The sequence below is a fragment of the Cottoperca gobio genome, chromosome 8 (genome assembly GCF_900634415.1).
Source record: "Cottoperca gobio chromosome 8, fCotGob3.1, whole genome shotgun sequence".
Taxonomy (NCBI): Eukaryota; Metazoa; Chordata; class Actinopteri; order Perciformes; family Bovichtidae; genus Cottoperca; species Cottoperca gobio.
Window position 1 is genome coordinate 17,171,686 of NC_041362.1, and position 22,320 is coordinate 17,194,005.

The following is a 22,320-nucleotide window of genomic DNA, read 5'->3' on the forward strand; positions in this document are numbered from 1 at the left end:
ACGGCAACAAGTAGTTGTACAAACGAATCAATAATCAATTACCATTTTATTTAGCTTACTACCCGTTTACAGCTACTGTCACGTAGATATTATGATTGTCATTATGTGCTGCAAGGTTGCAAAAATATACACCGTGAATATTACCTACTGTAATTCATGATGTCTAGTGATACGGTAGTGTTATTTCAATGTGTGTTTATGTGCTGCAAGGTTTTACAATATCCATCGCTAATATTACCTACTGTAATTTATAACTGCTTTCATGTGTGTTTATGTTCTGCAGGGTCACTATGTATTGTTAAATACATATATAAAGACAGATACATATACAATTATGAAATTCACAGTATAAATATGAATCATGTGTATAAATACACAAGTGTGTGTTTATGTGCTGCAGGGACACAGTGTATTATATATATATATATATATATATATATATATATATACATATATATATATATACATATATATATATATACATATATATATACATATATATATATATATATATATATATATATATATATATATATATATACATATATATATATATCTGTGCTTTCTTCTCTTTCTCTCTCTCTCTCCCCCGTTATTCCCCCTTCTTTTCCTTCCCTCCTAATCAGACTATTGTCCCCCCCAGTGGTTAAGGCGATGGACTAGAAATCCTTTGTGGTCTCCACGTGTAGGTTCGAATCCTGTCAACAACGTTAAAATTATTTTTGAATCATTATACTTAACATCAATTTCACACAAAACAATGACATATGCAGACGAAATGCCGTGCTGATGTTTAACAAAGCAATAATGGAAGTGGCCGAAGTCACCACTGTAAAGGTTACGAGTGATGAAACAGCGCCCCCTACTGTTTTACTCATTTACTCGACATATTGCTTGTTATTTCATTTCGATACATTGAGTCCAAATCCAAAACTCATACGTTTTTCACTATTACTGGAGACTAAGCTTTCCTCAGATGCAGGTTGTTTTGTGTTTGAAAGGCCAATACTATATGTACTATGTCACACACAATCATTAAGAAGAAGGAAATAGTTCAAATTAATTAAAAAAACTACACACTAAAAGAAATGGCAGACCAAAATATTTTGTATTGGATGCACATGTACTGTATTGTCATGATTTGGTATATATGATATGCCTTATGTATTGTAAAATCATCTTTATTGTCTGTATCTTAACATCTAACTGGCATTGCCACCTTATTGTTTTATTGTATGTAATTTAAATAAATAACTTTGTTGAGATCTGAAGTCATTTCTCTGTGAGGGTGGAGCCTCCAGAGGGTGACATTATTCATTTCACTCATATAAACTGAAAATGAACTGACACTTTTCATTCAGCATGTTCATCTGAATATAATTATTATTATAGTAATAGAAGATTATTGAAAGTTCCCAGGTAGTGTAGAGATCAGCCAGTAGGTGGCAGTAATATACCATAAATGACTGAATAGACGGCGATCACGGGTCTCAGGAGGTTAAATCAGCTTGAAAATCTGAACTTGAAAAGACAATTTTTCCATTTTTTCTAGGTATTTGTGAGACATTAGGTAGCAGCATTTGTATGAAGAGTGATTAAACAAGATTAAACAAGTGCTTGTTTTTTCCAGTGGGCAGTGCAGTGGAAAGTATCAACCTTTGCATGCCAGATCATTGCATGTGCTCATACAATTGAAACAAGTGATCTGATAACTCTATCACATCTCAGACACCTACACAGGGGCACAGATTGTTTCCATGGGTTTATAGTTATTACAGGAGGGACTGAGGGTTAAACTCCACCTCAGTGGTGGACTCCTGCCCACTCAGGTGACGTCAATAACAACAGTAAACATGGGCAGAAATAGACTGAGTGAAGCCGTCAGAGGCAGGTTCAGATTGAAAGGGGTCCAGATTGGTTCAGTTTGAAAGAACATCTTTGAAAGGAATATGTGAAGACTCACATGCAAAGCCCTGGTTCTGTACAGTATTAATACTTACATTGTTCAATCAGTGTAACAAATGAACGCCAGACACATAACTTTAATTATTCTAATTTGAAATATCAATAAATAGCTGCTATTTGTAACTCCAACCACCTGATACCGTGGACGTTATGAGACGACGGGCCCCTGGACACAGACATGTGAAAGGCCCCTCAACCCTTCCTCTATAGATAGAGAGACACAGAACTACAAATGTGTCTCTTTGTGACCGTTGTGCATCTCTTCTCTTTGTAGCCACTTTAAATCTCTTTGTAGTTGTTTGATTCATTTTTCATTTTCCTACTTCAGATCAATTTCCCAAACCAAGTTTATTTCTTACATCCAGACACCTTATTTTATTTACCTGGTTTAGTCAGTGTAAACCAGTGCCAAACTCAATGTCAATGCATGTGTGTGTCTAGACTAAACTGAAAATATCAGTGACTATAAATATGCCGTTGAGGGACTGGCATCAACAGGTCACTAGTTCACACACTAATAATAATCTTCTCCACTCTGCACGAAATGTCCTACTCACTTGCAAATCCTCAAATCATCTTAAAATATCAAAACAAGTGGGAGCAGCGGGCTTTTAAGAACTACTATAGCAGCACCATATGGCAAACTGCCTAGTCAAGCTTCAGAGGCAAAACCCCCTGGGGCAGAGTTCGAGCTTAGGTCTTACACTACATTTTATAAAAGCTTCTCACTATAATTGGACTTATTATTTTATATAGCTTTATATACATAATGTATATCAGAAAACTCTGATTTGAATAAGCGTCAGTGGTCAACAGTGACCACACAGCAAACTTCTCAGTGGGTGTTTTGATGAATAGAAGCACCGGAGCAGGCTGATATCTTTCATGACTAAAATACATTCCAGATGAGAGGGCTAGAAAGAGGAGAGCAACATTGATGTAACAGGGTCTGCTTAAGGCAGACTGTGACCAAAATGAAAGCAGAGAGGAGCCGGATTGAGCGAAAGTGGCACTCCCGAGTGCTGAAAGTCCAAATGTGGAGCAGACAGTGCACCAGACCGTGGCAAACGTGATGTTAAAGATCTCACTGGGCTGCAGCAGAGTGCTGCATGCAGAGCACCCCGGGCTTCTCTTCAAGAAATGAAATCATCAGCTTCCTCTTCACCGCTTCCTCACATCCACTGACACACTCACATCATCTGCACCTCGAGAGACAGAGACACACTTTGGATGGGTTTCGTAATGAAATGCGGCCTCATGTATTAAGTTGGCATTTAGCTGTCTAACTCACTGTCTGAAAGAACGAAGATGCTTTTTCTGTAGCAGGCAGATTTCCTTCTCTATTGGCCAAATTAAATATATACAGATGATTTAATGCAACACCAGCATAACACAGGCAATATCATTAAACTGTGTGTGCATGGGCCAGATCATCCAAGGATAGAAGAAAGACTAATCCCTTATGTGTGGCTGCATGTTTTTAACTCATTTATTACACGTCAGAGGCAAAGTGTACTGTGCGTAATGTACTTTCATTGTTTGGCTGTTATGCACAGCCGAAAGCATGGATTGATTTGAAAATATGTTGCGCTGGTGGAAAACCTCTGTTGTTCTTATCAAACATGGAAACAAAAAGAAAACATAAATAAAACCGTTACATTTATCTTTGATATTCAGAGCACAGCTAATGAGTGCACCCTGGTTTTTGACGTTCCCACGAACTAAAGATGAAAAACAATCTTTTTGTTTTTTCAAACAACGATTCTGCGGAAAGCTTGCCTGATATTCACTGTCATGTATTACTCATCACAAGCAAGTTTCAAGTCTGCAAGCTGATCATCATACTGCACTGACGTGGAGAAACCACAGGCTGCCTACAATGTGGGGGGGGGGGGTTAATGAATGCACAACTTTGGGAAAAGGTCAACAGTAATATTTAAGATAGACAATGTAACATTTGATATAATCCAGTTTTCCACTTCCATAAACTATAAAACGCTGCGTCGCCTTCACTCAGGGGTTTTGCTGCCATGACACGTAGCTCATGGTGGCTAATGTTAGCAAACTGTACATTATATATATATATATATATATATTGCTGTGTAACAAACTTACCCGAGTCAGTTTGCTGAATCCTATCTGTTCTTGTTATACTGTTACATTTTAGCATCTCACACACAAACCTTTCAATGCTTTTACCACAACAGTGAAACGATAGACACGACGTACTTCGGCAGAAATGGAGGGAAAACAAAGTGACATTATCCTGTAACTACCGCGTGTGGCCACAGTGACTCACTTTAAGAGCCATGCAGAGCAAAAGCTTCCACGTTAGATCATTTAATAACAAAAACTCTTCTCGTCCTACTCTCAGCAGGAATGTAAATACCCAAAATGTCAAACTTCTCCTTTAAATTTTAAACTTAAAATACAGACAATAAGAGCGAGTTTGTGAACTTATGAGTGCGTTAACACTCGGAGTCCACGAGGTTTAAATCGGCTAAAATATAGACAACAAAGAAAGTATTCTCATTTTTTAATAATTGCATTTTATTAATTGAAAAAACAAAAAAACAAATGCAAATAAAAAAAGAGCAAAAACAAAAAAAACAGTATCATTAGGTAAGACAAGGCGAGAGACACTTAAATAAGAAGAGTTCCATGTTGGTGAGGATAAAGGTGAAGGCGGGTTGATGTAGGAGGGGGGGGGGGGCATTGTTGGATGTGGCAGTTTGGATTATGTACACTGTTTCTCACTGCAGGACTGGCAGACCCCGTAAAGGGGGGGGGGGGCTCAAAGTAGCAGGTCGGAGACACTGAAACACCAGAGAGAAAGGCACTATCCAGAGAGAACAAGAAAACACAAACACAGTAAACAAACACACAAACACACACACACAGGACCAGAAATCTAAATGTTCGACAAAAAAAGTGCTTGACCACACGCCACATTAGACAAAAAACAAACAAAAAACCCCCAAAAAAACGTTTACATCATTTAAGCTGATCTCTCAACTTTTAGCATAAAAGACAATCTCTCAGTTTTCTGTACTGTTTATCTGTGCCAGCTGCGGATCTGCACTGGTGATTACACAATGTGATTATCCAAACTCAGCCTCCTTGTTACGTGCAGGTATAACAAGGAGGAGAGCGTCTGCGTATGCATGCATGTAATGAACGTTTGTGAATATGGATGTGAACATATCCTCATACACCACTCTCTTGAATGAATATCGACAACATCACTATTTCAGCATGTCTTTTTTTTCTTTTTTTAAATCCCTTGCATGTTTTATGTGTAGTTCAGTTCTCCGACCTTGCTTCCCTCATGTTAATGTCTGTGGACTCAGTCAGCTACATTCACTGCCCAAGTAAAAATGGCTGCAATAAATACATTGGCTTTAAAAAAACAAAGAAAAAAAAAAGGTGGTTGACCTTTATACAGGGCTTTGTAATACGACAGCTCTTGCAGCATTCATGGCTCTACTTGCTGGTCAACATTTAGCTTCCTGACAGTATTAGTTTCTTCTCAGAGAACTAATGTTACTTTTCTTGCATTATAGACAAGTTCATTCAAATGGAATTTATGACCCCTTAAATATCATGCTGTATTATCTGAGAGCCCTCAGATGGATTCAGAAAAAAAAGGAAAAGAAAAAATAGACTGACAATTCAGCACATCCTAGAGCTACTAGGTCTTATCCAGACTAACAGAAGATTGAACATAATTTACAAAATGGAAAAAAATACAATTTGTGATGAGAGGTAAAACAGACAAACACATACAAATATATAATATATATTCTTAAAAAATGGATTCTCTCTATAGTTGATTTATTTATACAGCCAATGGCTGATGTACAATGCTCACGTGCCAATGATCTTAGACATGGAAACTTGCTGTACTGTAGATTGCATCTTTTTTTCCTCTCTTCTTTTTTGTACAATTTTTAAAACCATTTCTTCTTTTTTATATTTTTAATCTTTTTTTTTCTTTTCTTTAAAACAGAGTTAGGATTTATCGGTAGGCATTTCATTTAGGTGATTAAAACAACATGCGGCAAAGAAAGAAACAAAAGAAAACACAAAAGAAATGAAGGCAGAATGTTAAGAAGTTAAGGAGAAGACAGAAGCAGCTGTGGGAGCGGTAGAATCATTTGGTTATCTTCACGGTTGGTTGCACTACTCTTTAGTTTCTCTGCATTTAGATTTCCCTCAAAGACGGTTCAATCCTCGCCGAGGCGTTCACTGGGGAGGTGAACGTTCTCAGCGCGAGTAAAAGTTGATTTTGCTCAGCTGCCACCCACACAGCGACGCCTACGACAGCACTACTCCTGTTTTATCTCTCTCTTTCGGTTGTTCTTCCTGTCTGCTCCTGTTATCGTGGGATGGCGAAGAGGGGTGGAGGGGGGGGTTGGATGGTGGGGAGGGGGGGGCTGATGAGATCAAGAATGATGATGATGATGGTGGTGGTTTGGTGGTGGTGATGGTTGCTGTTGTGGCTGTTGTTGTTGTTGTTTACATGATCTGACTGTTTACATGTTCCGATTGACAGGCGTGACGTAGTTGCGGGGGAACATGCCCGTCTGGCCGTGGCAGCCTCCTTTCCACCAGTTAGGGTCAGAGTTGTCCAGGACTTGGATGAAGTCTCCGCGTCGGAAGCCCAGCTCTCCTTCCTCCTGGGGGTCAAAGTCAAAGAGTGCCTGCACATATGTGGGATGCTGTGCGATGGAAAAGAAGGAAAGAGAGGTTGAGAGACAGGTTAGCACGGGTGTGATAGGATGACTGACAAAGTATGTGACAGAATAAAAACACTTCTCGCGATGAAGTAACCCTACGCTATATCCTCAATATTCAACGCTCTAGACGGCGAATACTCCAAAGTATGACACTGGGATTACGAGATGTGTACAATATATCCAACAAGGTGTGCATTCCATAATTGTAATTAAAGTATGGGCAAAATGCGTCTGCTGCAAAATCGTTCAAATCTTGAGAAAACAACAAATTTCAGTGGTTGAACATACGCAACGTACAAGAACAAACAAAGAGTATCCTGCTACACAATCTCTCTTCCCCCTCCTGCTATGTCTCTCACACACACACACACCTTTCCCTCTGACTGTCTAACCTGCAACTTCTTGTCATCTATTTAATGTCTGTGTGGTTTTGTTCACTTCCTCTCTTCTTTCCCTCAGACCTGCAGGCTACCAGCTTCACTGTAGCTAACTTCCTCCGGCCTATCGACTCCCAGACTCGCGCAAATTTCACATCAATTTGAAATTAAAGCGATTTTTAAATTATTTTATATTTTTCGTATTTATTTAAAATCAGTTACACAAATTATACTAGCTCCAAACTCTTTAGTGTAGCCTCACTGTGGCTGTCTCTACCTACAGTCTGTCTCATCACACACACACACACACACACACACACACACACACACACACACACACACACACACACACACACACGTTGGTATATTCAAATGACTTCTCGGCACAAGAAAGATGTTTTCACGCATCATCTTCTCTCAACCCCACAGCAGGAATTATATATTTATGCATCTTGATTTCATGATTTCTGAAAATAATATAACTGAATATATAAAATAATTGTTCTAGTTTGAACAGTAAATCTCATTTTATCCTCAAATAAAACACATGTTCACCTCTGAACAGTTTATATATTACATCATTCTGTAACCTTACAGAGACTATTTCTTGTTGTGATTTTAGTTTAAAGGAGTAGAGCTCAGAGTGTGCTCACTCTTCACTATCAATTCTTACCTGGGGGACCTGCTCTATGTCTCGCAGAAAGATTTGTTGATTACGAGAGACTGAGGTGGAGCGGTGGTAGTCCACAAGCTCGTTGAGGGAGTTAAACTTCACCACCCATAAGAAATACTTTCCAGCGCCGTCACGAAGAACCTTGAAGTGCTGGACGTCATTTCCAAACCTGCATGAGGGCAAAGAGAGGAGAAGAGTGAGGAGGGGGGTCAGATTCTGACCGCCTTATTCAGTGTTTTTGACGGCAAACTTCAGAGCCCCAGATAACTTTTCTCAGTGCATGCATGGTACAGCGTGTCACTAATGAATGACCTTGCATGCTGACGGATGGTTGTCTTCATTTTTTTGAAAGGTGGCCTACTTTTTCTTCTTCACTGGCTCAGTCGGTCTCTTCCTGCCTGCACTTTCATCATTCCTCTCTCTCGTCATTTGGCTTTTTATAAATAATAATAATTTTATAAATAATCAGCTATAGACAGCTTCGTTTTTGGACAGCTAAATGGATCGTGTGCTGAAAGTTCTATGCCGGCGGGGGCACCGATGATAATCATCATCATGCACACACCTTGTGGTGTAGAGAAGCATGAAGCCATGTAAGTATTAGTGAAATTAATCAGTCAGCTCCTATTGAATGTCTGCGACTGGCATGACTGAGTGGAATCAGGGCCGTCCAGACAGTAATTAGGATTCCATATCTTAGCATTAACTTCACATGAGACCTGCTGTGAACTCTCTTTGTGGAAGGCCAGAATGGAGAGAGACAGATAAGAGGAAATGAGCTCTTTGTGCGTCAGCTAAAACAGTAAGTACTCATAGGGCTGATGTCCAACTCACAATACAAATCCTAACAGGCGAACATCGGTCACCAGGGGGCAGCACTGAGACTTCACAGGCATAAGGAAGAGGCTGTGTTGATGACTCAGACATACCAAGTATGGAAACACAAGAACCTGATCACTAGTGAGGAAACTGTACACTGATGTCAGCATCATTTTAAATAGTATTTATAGAAAACAGAGTGCGTGTGAATCATGTTCTTACTGTATATTGGTGCGGCACTAACTTACTTCACAGAGAGGGAGAAGTCTCCCGGCGCACTCTCGCTCTCTCTGATGAGGAAGGCCCCGTCGTGCCTCTGTTTGTTTAGCATCTCCTCTGCTTTGGCCCGGGGAATCTTCCCGAAGAACCACCTGTAGGAGGCAGAAAACAGGTACAAGTTAGCATCGACTAAGCTGACCCAAAGCAACCGCGTAGCCTTCTTCTTGCATAGACTGGATCCATGGAGTCTATAAGAAATGGGAATGTTTTTTTATTAAATTCATTGGAAAACCTTAATAGGAGTTTTGAATATAAACAGTGGCATTCAGTGCAGCCCTACAATACTGTTTGTTCACAGCTCACACCAGGAAGTAAAGAAAAAGGTATACAAGCATTGTGAGTCCAATGGAGCTGCACTGTCCATCCGTGTACCAGGAAGTAGGTTAGTCATAATCTAATTATAGGGGGAAAGCCAACACTATTTTTTATTGTCCCACTATTCCCATGTGCACGAGGGAGCATCCGTGTTTCGGCGTCTCTAAATCGAGAAGCATTAAAAATTAACAGATTCAATTTGAGATTTAAAGTCAGAACGCTTTTTAAAGGGCCATAAAAGTGTCTTTGTTGCATACATGCTGCTGATATAGAACTGTAAGAAGAGACCCTGACAGAGGGAACAAGTGAGCGTGATTAGGATGGAGAGAGAAAGGTGGACATAAAGCCAGTGAAAGCTCTTTACTTGTGTAAATAATTAAAAAGTACAGTCAGCCAAAAGATGGCATCTTGGCTCCTTTACACGTAGGTGAAAATCAATAATGAAATGGCTAACTCTTGACAAACAAGGAGAAAGACTCGGTGTGTGTGCTCGCTTTGCTGCCAAGCCGACGCAAAGCGAGCACGCACACCGAGTCTTTCTCCTTGTTTGATACAAGTGACAGCAGAGCGAGTGATGGAGCCAATGAAACAGGACATTACTATCAGCAACAGACATGCCCACAGTCAGGTGATCCTTCCCATTTCCATTTGGTCCAATCGCGGTTACCCGGTTGCCAGGGGGTCGGCTGCGTGGCTCAGACACTGATAGAGCTTAATCAAACCTTTACGCTTTCTCCAAGCAGCAAGTTGGAGTTTTGTGAATTAACATTTATAAAAAGAGTACGAAAAACGTAATCGTCCACATACGATCCCATCGCCAAAATGGGCACAAAGCCTAACCCACACTTGAAAGCATTCATGCTGCTCTCCCACTCTAATTATGAGACTATTAGCCACAAAAACACAATTACTGGCGAGCGGGGTAAAAGATGTGTTTACAAACAGAAAGGACTCTTGACTTGGAGCAGAGCCATGCTGTATTGTGCCCTGCTGTATAGCACAGCTGTGTGTGCGTGTCTGTTGGGCTGCGTGGGTGCCTGGTGCTTTCGGGTGGCACTCTGTTGTCACCACAATGGGAGGCGAAGGCAGACTCCAGCCACAGCATCACTGTCCCCACTGTTTCTATGCGTTACTGTACTGGGGAGTTCCTCAATCAAACGTTTGCAGTAAAGCTATATTCTGTCCAGAAACTAGGTGATAAAACATCTAATATAATATAAAATATACTATACTGCGTCACAGTGAAGTATTTATTATTCTACAGCACCAAGACAGGTCCAGAATAAAGTCCATTTAAAACTACTTTTGTTGACGTCCTAGGATGTGGTAACACTTTAACGGAGCCCATTAAGGCGAGCACCATGAGACATTAGGAAACCTCTCAGTCACTGCAGTCTGTGATTTGTGGTTCTTCTGGGATGTAGCCTTAGTGCAAATTTGGCCCGCTGGCTATTTCACTATAAAATCTGCACGGAATTATCTGCACTTTGAAAAGCAGGTACTGAATGAGTTTCCATTGACAGCACCCCCATGATGCCTCCGCTCAATGTCTCGAAACTCTGCTTCTACGTTAACGTGCACAAGAAAGCACATAATTGTTTCTAAAGCAAGTAGGACATGCGACATGAACCTTGACCGGGCTGACGAGAGAGACAAGTGTGGGCGGTGGAACACACACACAGTCGATGACCTTATTGTGTGCTGAAATAACACAATACGAACAACATAGTGTTCAAATTCACAAATGGTTCCCCTGCGGTGGAGCACAGGTCGGATCTTCTCTCGTGTAGAAATGTCAGATCCTGCACATGCACTGCCTTCCTGCTCTCTGTGATGTGGCAGGCAGTAACACTCATTCTAACCCCTGATGAGAGCCTAATACCAATAAACTAATGATCAATTTGAGGGGTGAAATTTACCTCACGGGTGGAACAGGCAGTGATAGCTGCTGGCACAAACCTCTCCTGGAGGCTGATGGCATTATTAGCTGGGATATGCTAAAGTATAAATATTCCAACGTCCCAAGTCACAAATATATTCACAAATATAACCGAATGCTTTACATTACTTTTTAAAAAAGGGACTATAACGCTGATCTACATACGGCGCTGAGTTTTACAATTGTGTCGTGAAATGATGTTTATTCATACAGGGTGAGTAAACACCTGAAGAATCTGTTAAAAAAAATGATAATGAGATTATTATTTTACCATTTTGTTTCCAATCCAAATAATTAATAGTTTGTTAGATGCTGTGCAAAATGTTGTGGTACGCCTTTCTGTATGTGTATTATTTTGCAGAAAACATTGCACTCAGCATGAATGTGTTGAAACAGCCTTAAGAGACTTCATTTTAATGATTACGGGAGGTTTAGGGTTACAGATGTACGAGGCACAGTTAAATATTGATTCCCCATAACCATGATAAGTACTGTCAGCACTTGAGTATTGTCGTTACACCGGCATAAGGGGCATAAAAAAAAAAAACACAGGAGCAGTAAAAGAAAAGAAAAAAAGAGAAAGAAATGCAACATGGTGTCTTCCCCCACAAACATAAAGGAGGTCAATCTGATCGCACCACAGCAATAAGGTAAGTGTCAGACTTGAGCACATTAATAAAGAAGGAACTAATCTAGCACTGAGCACAGGACCACAGGTAATGTCCACACACACACACACACACACACACACACACACACACACACACACAGGAACTGACAGTTAACATGTCCAAATTAATCAGTACAAGCAGAGAGTTTCAAGAAAGGTCACGCAGGCGAGAGGTGCTGTAAAGGTCGCGGAGCCAGCAGCCACCTTCATAAGCTGGCATAGGGTCAGTTGAGGTGCACGGGGGGGAAAGTGCACCACTGTAAAAGGAAAGCGGGGGGGGGGGCGCTGGATTCATAACACAAGACACATCGAGTGCCTCATTGCAATTGAATTAATCGCACAGCCCGACAGTATACACACACACACACACACACACACATTCACAGATACTTTCAAATTAAGGCACAGTTACACAATTAAAGACTGACCAGGGATCTGGGATGCATAATACTTACGGATGGGCTTTCATCTCTATGTAATTCTTGGGAATGAAGCCATCTTTTCCATTTAGCTCTGCCTTGTACCAGTTCTGGTCACACTCTTCATTTAATACCTGGTGTTGACAAAGAGAGAGAGAGGAGTCGTTCAGGTTAGTGCCACACACAAATGTCAACAATGGACAGCAATCAACCTCCTAAATTTAGCTTTGAGCCATTTCCTTTAATTTCCTGTGACTTCAGAAGGTGCATGTTACAAACTGCTTGGTAAATATTGGGAGCAGCTGGCAAATACAATTTAAAATGCTTCAAAAGATAGCTTCTAAAACAACCAATAATGTGTGTGGATGTGACGAGCACCTTTAGCTGCAGAGACTCATTTAGCAGAATGCCTCAGTGACAGGCGGCTGAGGGCATTCATGTCTGAAAGTACGGTTGCAGTGCAGGTGTGGTTGGAGAGTGGTGCGTCGGTGTGTGTCCAAGATAATATGCATGTGCCACTTTGTCTATGTGTGAGCGTGCTTATGAGCGATGGCTCTGGTTGGCAGCAGCGTCTACAAAACGGAGCCCATGAGTGTTGTTCCATTCTTAACTTGAAATGTTCGATTTCTTTTTGATTATTTGAAATCATTTTAAAACTCTGAAGTGTTCATTTCCACTGAAACTTTTAGAATTGGGTCTTTAAAAGAAAAGGGACAATAAACAATAAGGAAAAGCCGTGCACAATATCCTTTCTTACGGTACATGTGAAATCGTTTTTACTTTTCAGCAACACAGACTAGCGTTGGGTGATAGGAAGAATGCATCAGATATCGGGGCGAGTGGATGTCACCGGGAGGCTTTATTTGGTGCTTTTTGTCTTTTTATTTAGCTTATTTAATGGTCTGCCCCGGAGAGGGAGTGAGTGGGGAGATGCTCAGATTTTGCCTCCACCTTAATAAACGTATTTTGTTTTATGAGGTGAGTTTTCAAGATATCCAGCACACACACACAACACACACACAATCGCTTGTTGTTGGGCAATTTTAACATATTGCCCAACCCTTTACTAGACATTTACAATTTTCAGAGGAAAACAAAGCAACAGCACTGAGTGACGCAGCATCCGTCTGAAGGATGTTGTAAAAAGCACTCAAAGCCCATTTGATAGCCCAACTTATGGCCAACAAACAGCAGCCTGAAAAGCAAGAGAAAAAGGACGTGATACACATGTCACACAGCCTAGCTGTCACTTGTTTGATTCTTTGAGCAGCTCGAGGTAAAGCAGGGCTAACATTAATCTCTCCGCTCTCATCCAGTCAGAATCTTGTACTGAAGAGTGACTCAGTTTAACTCAGAAGAAGAACACAAGTCAGGTTTGTTAAAAGCAATTTCTTTAACCGTCTTTGATCACAACTCATCTGCATAATTCAAGAGAATTTTTTTTTTTTTTTTGCTTAGGCAGGCATGCAATCCTTAATGCAGCGTCACTGGAGTTTTCTGCAAGAAGAAAGCAGCACACTGACAAACGGAAAACATCAGACAAAAAGAAGACTTGACAATTCTCTATGCATATTTTTTTCTAGATCACCATTTTCTATTTTGCCTCCCTCTTCATCTCCCCTTAAATTCAGAATTTCCCACTAACCCAGCCCAAGACAGCTGTCCAATAGGCCCCCGTGTAGTGAGTGGCCTGGGTCTATTTGCTCCAGTGAGCCTGCAGAATGCCAGCTGTCACTAGCCTCCCCCAGCTGCTAACCCTGCACAAGACCAGCATTACTGGATCAAGGAGTGGCCTTGGACCAAAAACATAAGTAGGTTGAAATCATGAGTGGGGGGTAGATGTGTCTATACGTGCATTTGTATGTGCTACACAGTGGACTTACTTTATTTATTTTATATATATATATTTAGATATATATATATATATATATATATATATATATTTAGATATATATATATATATATATATATTTAGTTATATATATATATATATTTAGTTATATATATATATATATATTTAGTTATATATATATATATATTTAGTTATATATATATATATATATATATATATATATATATATATATATATATATATATATCTTATATATATATATATATATATATATATATATATATCTATATATATATATATATATATATATATATCTATATATATATATATATATATATATATATATATATATAGGAGTACATCTGTGATACACAGAGAGATGGGGCGAGTGTGTTTATGTCAATGTGACACTGTCTGAGCCAAGACTCACACAAAAGGCCTTAGCCTTTGGGCTGTATGTTGACACACCAAACCAACCTTTAAGAACTAGCTCCTACAAAAGGAGACTGATCCAACACTGTTGCCTCGCGGCCAGCTGACATGCAGTTCTCTGCTCACATTTGCACGGGCATTGTCAGCTTAGGGTGTACTCTATATGAAGGATAACAAGACAGAGTACAGTCATGATATTGGCTCTGTGAGTACTTAGGCACAGCTGTGCTTTGCGCTAAATGCAAATATCAGCATGCTCACAATGATAATGCTAGCATGTTGATGTTTAGCTGGTTTAATAATCGTAATCAGAGTTTAGCATGTTAGCACGCTAACCCTTGTTAATTAGCGCTAAACACAAAGTACAGCTAAAGCTGATGGGAATGTTTTGCAGGTATTGTCGACTCATTGTCAAGTGTCAAGTGTCAAATTGAATCTTTGACCAAATGATGGCGCGAGATGAAACGTCAGGGGATCACCAAAAGTCATGTCAGTCTGGCAATCCATTCAAAAGTTATCCAAATATTTCACTCTGGACCAAAATGTCAATGACAGTGTTGGCAATAAAGTCAGGAGATCCCCAACATTAGTAGTAGAAATCCTTTCCTGACATCTTACACATTGAACCTTTAAAACCAGCCATTACTGGGGCAGTGTTCATAAAGAGTCTTAGAAAACAACATTTATAATCATGTTCTTAGATTTTGTCATTCTTAGAATTATGAGGTTTTCTAGGCATTTTCTCAACAGTCAAAGACTAGTTCCTGGTAAAGATAAAATCTCTTCATGAAGCTTCCCTTATGAAAGCCCTTAAAAGGTGAACAACTGTTATGAGTAGTGGGACATTCAAAAGCCTTTCAAAGTTTCTTAAGAAGTTGAAAATGGCAGAAAGACAAAGAGGTTGGAGAAATATTACCCAAAACACTGAATGACTGAGTTAATTAATACATTAAATAATAAAATTAGCAGCATGGTAAATGAAGATAAAGCAAATAAATCTAACAGCGTTCACCATGTGAATATGCTACTGCAGTGAGGTCCGTGTTTAACAATGTGTTTACAATGTATTCAACAGAGAGGTTCATTACATGTGTTCATAATGACACCCGTCTCAAGAGACTCACTTTAATACATTTCTATTAGCCAAGTGTCAAACTTGTTATAAGGCAATTTAATAAAATGGCTTTTATCAAAGTTTTTATTTCTGTTTCATGGGTTTGTTTGTTTATGTTTATACACGTATACACACACACACACACACACCTTCTACATTCTCTGACACAGGACTGTCTGACGTATTGCCTGTATAATGTTTGTAATGCATTTTAAGAGATGGCTTTGCTGTAAAAAAGTGCAATATAAATAAAGATAATTCATTTATTCTTTAAGCCCGTAAACATCTGTGTGCGTATATGAAGAAGCAATGCTTTCCGTGGACTTATTAATGCTTACTGTGCAATCATGTTGCCGCCACCGGTGTTTTCCAAAGTAGCCCGTCTAATGAGAAAGTCCCGTCTGTGCAATCGATGCAGTTCTTAATGCGTTTTTGTCATTAATTATTTTGCTAATATTTGTCAAACCCTGTAGACGGATCTCGGCTCTCTAATCCTGCAGGACACAACCTCTCGGCTGAGCGCACAGACACATCGAGCATGTGGGGGCGGGACTGATATGGACACATTTCTCCATCATCATGCTCGCATTGTATTGAAGCTAGTGGTTCGTAAAACGTACAGCGAATCCAAACGTGTTAATCAAATCCATTTTATTAAAAATCAAAGCAACAAAAACTGTAGAAGTACAAAATGTGCTTTTCTAAAGTATTGTAAGTGGAAGAGCGAGACGACGCTTCATCCTCACCACCCAGGCTCAAGCCCACTTGTTTGCAAACATCCACTCTGCTGAATTGCCCACGAAACCCTTCCGGCTCCAGCCGTGCTGTTCAGTTGACCCTGAAGTCTGACCTCCCTCAGGGAAAGCAATCAAAAAAAAGAAACTTTCTTAACTGGATGAATTACTCTTGACAGATTGACATCAAGTAAGTACAACGTTGTGAAGTAGATTGACTCTGCAATTGTGAAAATAAGAACTGGAAGTTACATTTCTCATTTCATTTTCAGCAAGATGACAGCAGAGAGAAAATTGGATGCACTTTTCTTCAACCCATCATGGTCAAATAAAGTAAAACGAAAGCTCTCAAAGTTAAAACAACATTCCTAAAGCAGAGTAGCTCAATTATATTACTGATAAATCATAAGTCTCACTACGATGCATTTGAACAGTGTTGAGGAGTCTCTCTGGCAGACAGCACAACATGTCCATATGAACTTGAGTAACCTTAAATAATTACCCAGTCTACAACCAGCTAATAATAGACCACAGCAGGTGCTGCTATATACTGTACTCCTAAGCTTATATGAATTGCTAAGATGCTTAAGTGAATTTCCAGGCAATTAAAAAGAAGCACCCGTTTGTACAAGTGGTATCCCGATCTAACTTTCATTTTCGATGTCTGATGCAGAAGATAAAAACTATAATTACACAATATATGCAAGCACTGGTTATATTGCTGGTGTTTTTGAAAATGCTTTATTCTGTATGCAAACCTGCAATATTACAGCACACAGCAAAACTCATCGGACATCCAAGTGAAACAAATTGGGGTCACGTCCTTGGTGCAGTGGGACATATGTTCACATGCACCGTTGTGTTGTTGTGGGATGATGGTGTCTGAAAGATGCAGCAGGGTAAACCGCAGCATGGCTCCTAAGGCTCCATTGAACAAAAAAGTAAGAAACTTGTGCGTACATACAAAATCCATTTCCAGCTTAAAAACAAAATGTTGCAAAATCTGGACAATCTTGATATTTTAGGCCTTGTTCAAATAAATAGCTTTACAAAACGATAAATGCCGTTACATTTGTACAAACAAGTAAAACCGTTATTTTATTTTATAGACAAAAAACAGAATTCAGTAGCGACTGTATGACCAAAACTGAAATTATTAAAGCATGTAGTCAATAACCAGAAGATGGATTGCATTGTATATAGACTTAGTACTGGTGAGAGGGAGTGGCTGAAGAAAGAGACGGCTAATGAGTGAAAGCACTGGTCGAACAAATTCAATCAAATTAAGCGGCTGCAGTGACAGAGAAACATCCCTCACCTCCTACAAAGATGTCAGCAAAGGGTTGGGCTTGCCAAGCACTACTGACCTCAATTGGTAATTTTCCGACCACAGACCGAGCTGAGCCGCGGTGTCTTGGTAAAAAATAGAGCGCAAAGAGAAGCCCCTTATCTTTTTAATATCTTCAAAACTGCCTGTGGCACAATCAACTGAAGTTCTACAGCACAGTGTCTTATGATTGCAGCATGGTGGCAGACTTCTGAGTAACGTGTGACGAAAGGTGTTTCAGTAAGTATTAGGTCAAACAAAGAAGAATTATCTCTTCTTATGCCACCCTTTAATACCCTTCTAATACAAAGATAATTATCTATTTGCTTTCAGATTTCCATAAAAAAAAAAAAAAGGAATAGTTCCACATTTAAGTAAAAGTGCTTACCGGTATTTGTTTTCTGGCAGAGAGTTAAATGAGAAGATTGATACCAGTGTCATATCTGTCCAGTAAATATAAAAGGGCAAATGCAAGCAGCTGGAGCTTAGTTTGGCACACTGACAGGAAACAGGGGGAAACAGCTAGTCTGGCTGTGTCCAACGATGCCCACCCACACCTCAAGCTCATTACACGCTATGTCACGTTTGTTTAATCAGTACCAAAACAAAAAAGTGTAAAAACAAGTTTCCATTAACAGTGGGTGATCCAACTCGCCAGTTAGGTTTAATGAATCTGAATATGCATCTCAAGCCTGTCACAACATACAATAAGTGTCCGTTCTCACTGTGACAACCAACTTTCCCAAGTTGATATCCTTTAGGAAATTTAGGAGACATTTGCAAAAACCTATTCAAAAAGATAAGACCCGAAGCCTGGATATTAAAAGGGAGTGAGATGGTATGCTCAAATATTGCTTAAAATAGAAACCAGAGGAAATAGTCAGCTTAGACGTGCCTTTGGAGTGACATTTGACCTTAAATGTTTACGGCTCCATCTGGTGACTCTCAAAACCGAAAGAATGGCAGCCCATGAGGAAAAGCAGAAATAAAATATTTGCTTAGCTGGCTTCTTTTTTTTTACCATACAGCGAGCAGACAACCGCAGCATTGTCTTTAACAGAACTCTGTCTCTGTGTTCCAAGACGAGCCAGCATTGTGCTGTGGCACTTCTGTGGATGATATGCATTCCCATCCTGCCTCTCTCCCTCTACGAAACATTTTTTGTCTCTTTAATCTGATTGAGCCACAATAGTTGTAGGAGTTTCTATTTGAGAGGCTAAGGTCCATGCCAGGGATTATCTCCGCCACAGCTGCCACTGTAGACGCCATCCTCCCCCTGTCTCACACACACAAATATTATAGCACTTCCACCCACAAAAGCCATGTGTCACACACACACACACACACACACACACACACACACACACGTGTAATGTCATTCACAAGAGACCCAGCTCCACAACCACTAATTCAGCATCTCTCTGTAAAACACTTATACAATATCCAACAGGGTTGCTGGATTTCAACGTTTACAGTAGAGATTTATTTAGGGCCGATGTGGAGAAACTGGTGCGGGATTTATTTTATTCTGTCATCTAATGAAAGGTCAACACAGCCAGATGAAGTCAGATTCTATAAACACGTCACTGTATTACAGAAATGTAACAGAAATGATGCCTGATGCCTGGACAGAGGTTGTCACCATCTATTGTTGAGTCTATGCAGGGGCTTTTATGGGGCTCATGAAGTAATGCCATAGTTATTTTTACACCACTTTCATTGTTTACACCAACACCGAGAAAACATGGATTTTTGCTGGCTCTTTGCTTTGATTCGGACGGGGAGTAAGTGAGGACCACGAGGAGATTAGATTCAAATCCTTACTTTCCCGGTCACCTTAAACCGGATGTCACAAAGATAATCCTTTGTATAACACTTAAGTATGTGAATAAAAGAAATAACCGCGCTCAATAAGTCATGATTGCATAAGGTCAGACTCAGCATTGCTTGGCACGAGATGGAGGTGGAGAGTAAGGGTGGGGGCAGAAAAAACAAGATGATAAAAAAAACCACACGTCTGCACCGTCCACATGGGATTGCAATAAATCAGTAGCAGGGATTACCCTGGAGGGTGAGTTAATCTGAGTGTGCGGCAGGTCGTCCAGATAGAAAGATAGACGAGCTAAAGCTTCATCGGAACCTCGGAGGCTAAAGCCTGTTGGGTCTGCCACTAACTTTAATGAAACTGATCGAGCCCCTTCTGCTGACTATTTGCACACCAGACGGCAGCCATGACAACTTCAATTACTGTGTGGTTATCTAAAATCAGACCACAGACAATTATCAGTTACAACATTGTACCTGGTAATATGCAAAGTGGAGTCAGTGAATCAAAACTGACAGGAAATAAATATTTTAAGAAACCCAGACAGCCCGACAGATCAGGAGTGGCACACGCTACAATATCAATCCTAACTCCACAGGATAAGGAAGAGCGGAAAAGGAAGTGGTTCTTTGTAAACTCAAAAGGCAGCACATTTGCAGGGCAATATAACATTTGATCTCACCTCATGTGCAATAATCTGCTAAAATGATACAAATCTAAACATTGTATGAACATACCAAACCTACATCTGGTGCGGCCCATAGATTTCTGAAAGTGTACATTACACACCCTCAAAAGGTTTGCTATAGGGACGGACTTCAAAGTCCACGTGGAGGCGGCTGCTTGGTCACTCATCCTAAACAGTGATTTCTAGCAGACAATAGAGTCATCAGGCGGGCTGGCTCACACATATCCAAAAATAGACACAAGTAAAAATACAGGGAGAATAGATGGCCTGTGATGGCACAAGAACTAGGAGATGCCTGAACACATCTGTGTGTATGTTTGTTTGTTCGTCAGTGCCAACTGTGTGGATGTCCTGCAGGAATGGAATCTAAGGCCTGGTATTTTGACATACTGGCAGCAGAAGTGACCCGTTAGTGGCACCAGATCTTACACTGATTCACCCATTGAACAGTACAGTATCTAGGACAGTATGCAGGGACTGTGGGATTAAGGCTTAAAAAAAGGTAGGTTACATATTGGTGTAATAAATCATTTTAAAATACCCTCAACGCATTATCCCCAAAGATGATTATCTGTGCCAGCCTAGACTGATGATATGGAGAGGAAGACAGCAGTTTTGGGGGTGTGTTTGGGTGGAGTGAACCCACACACGTCCACATTTTACTTTGTTTAGCACAACAGCTTTAGGGAAAAAAACAAAAGCCGTCAAAATGAGTTTGACCTCCTTTGCTCCCAGCAGGGAGGCGTCAGACTTGGATCAGGGAGGCAATGAGTGCCACCCCGATGCAGAAAGACACAGAGAAAGTGATTACATTGGATTCCAGTAAATGAAGGCTTGTAACACTCTTGTAATTAAAATAATGCTTGAGGCCATTACCACATGGGGAGCCTCCCTTATAGAGCAGAGATTGTATCTCCGAACACACATTATACCTCACCCAGGGGATACACTGAATGTTGGACAGCCCGGCAGAAGAGGCTGACTGTGGCTTTAAAGTCCACCAACGCTCATGCAGACGTGGTTCTCAGACTTGAGGTAATAAAGTAATAACTTTATTACCAACTATTGTAGGCATATACACACTGAATTAAACTGTTTTTATATAAACAGGGAAAGTTGAAAAGATGAAAATGTACGAAAAGTAAGGAATACAAAAAGAGCACTGTATGAAGTCTTCACCATCGTTTGGACTATAAAACCAGGATACAAAGGAGGTGATCCAACAGTTATAGTGTAGTTGATTATAAGAAAAAAAAGAATCTCATCTCATGACTACTGAAAAATTAGTCATAATGCCATCAAAAGAAGAAGAACCCACCAGCCAAACCAGATGGGTGGTAAACTCTAATCAACAGTGTAAGTGTGATTATGGATATGGAAGGATACTTTTTGGCTTAGCCCCACACTTTCCTCCTCTCAACATTCATTTTTACTCCTGCAGCTCGGGGGAGGATCCTCTCTTACGTCATGATGTTGTTCGTCACAGCTTGAATCCTCAGCGCAGTTTGTTTTGGCAATACCCTCTATTGACTCGTGCTTTAAAAAAAATAAAAGCTACAAAATCTTTAGTGCCGTAAACAGATGTGACAGCTTAGGCAAGTGTGTGCATTCAGGGACAACTGTTGTATAGTGTTTATAATGGTCTGATGCCAACGCAAGGCTTCACCAGCTGTTGAGTATGGTTGGTTAATCTCTTCAACGAGTGGCACCAAATCTGAAGTCAGTGGAAGCCAAAAGTTGACGATCCATTGCTTTCTGTTATGTCAAGGAATATATGTCAAAGGCCCATCAGTCATTTCATGTAATTGTTATGCATTAAAAAAGGAATATTTCACCCACAAAATGACAATTTTTATATCAATTAATTACTCAGTGTTATCTTGAATTACTGAGAAAACGTATGTCTCGCATTCCTCCACGGTGAACAAAGAATCCAAAAAACTGAAAAGTCGCATTTAACAACAGAAAAGCAATATCAAAACAAGCGTTCACAAACTCTCACACAACTCCATCAGTATGTTACAAGTCTCATTTATCCAGTGGTATGATACTTTCCAAACATGTTACATTTAGCTAAAAACATTACTTTTTTAATATACTTCGGACTCGCAACGTCGACTTTCCACCGTTTTTTAATTCTTTGTTCACTGTGG

General features: G+C 40.0%; 1 protein-coding gene across 1 annotated transcript in view; it reads right to left on the reverse strand.

The window, feature by feature from the left end:
• Window positions 1–4,488: 4,488 nt before the first annotated feature.
• The window catches only part of grb2b (growth factor receptor-bound protein 2b), a 29,048-nt gene continuing 11,216 nt past the window's right edge, over window positions 4,489–22,320 (reverse strand). Inside the window, exons 3-6 of the mRNA XM_029437686.1 lie at window positions 12,232–12,329; window positions 8,822–8,944; window positions 7,755–7,923; window positions 4,489–6,686 (exon numbers count right to left, since the gene is read on the reverse strand). Coding sequence (XP_029293546.1) covers window positions 6,501–6,686; window positions 7,755–7,923; window positions 8,822–8,944; window positions 12,232–12,329 — 576 coding nt within the window. The 3' untranslated portion in view covers window positions 4,489–6,500. The remainder of the gene's footprint in view (window positions 6,687–7,754; window positions 7,924–8,821; window positions 8,945–12,231; window positions 12,330–22,320) is intronic.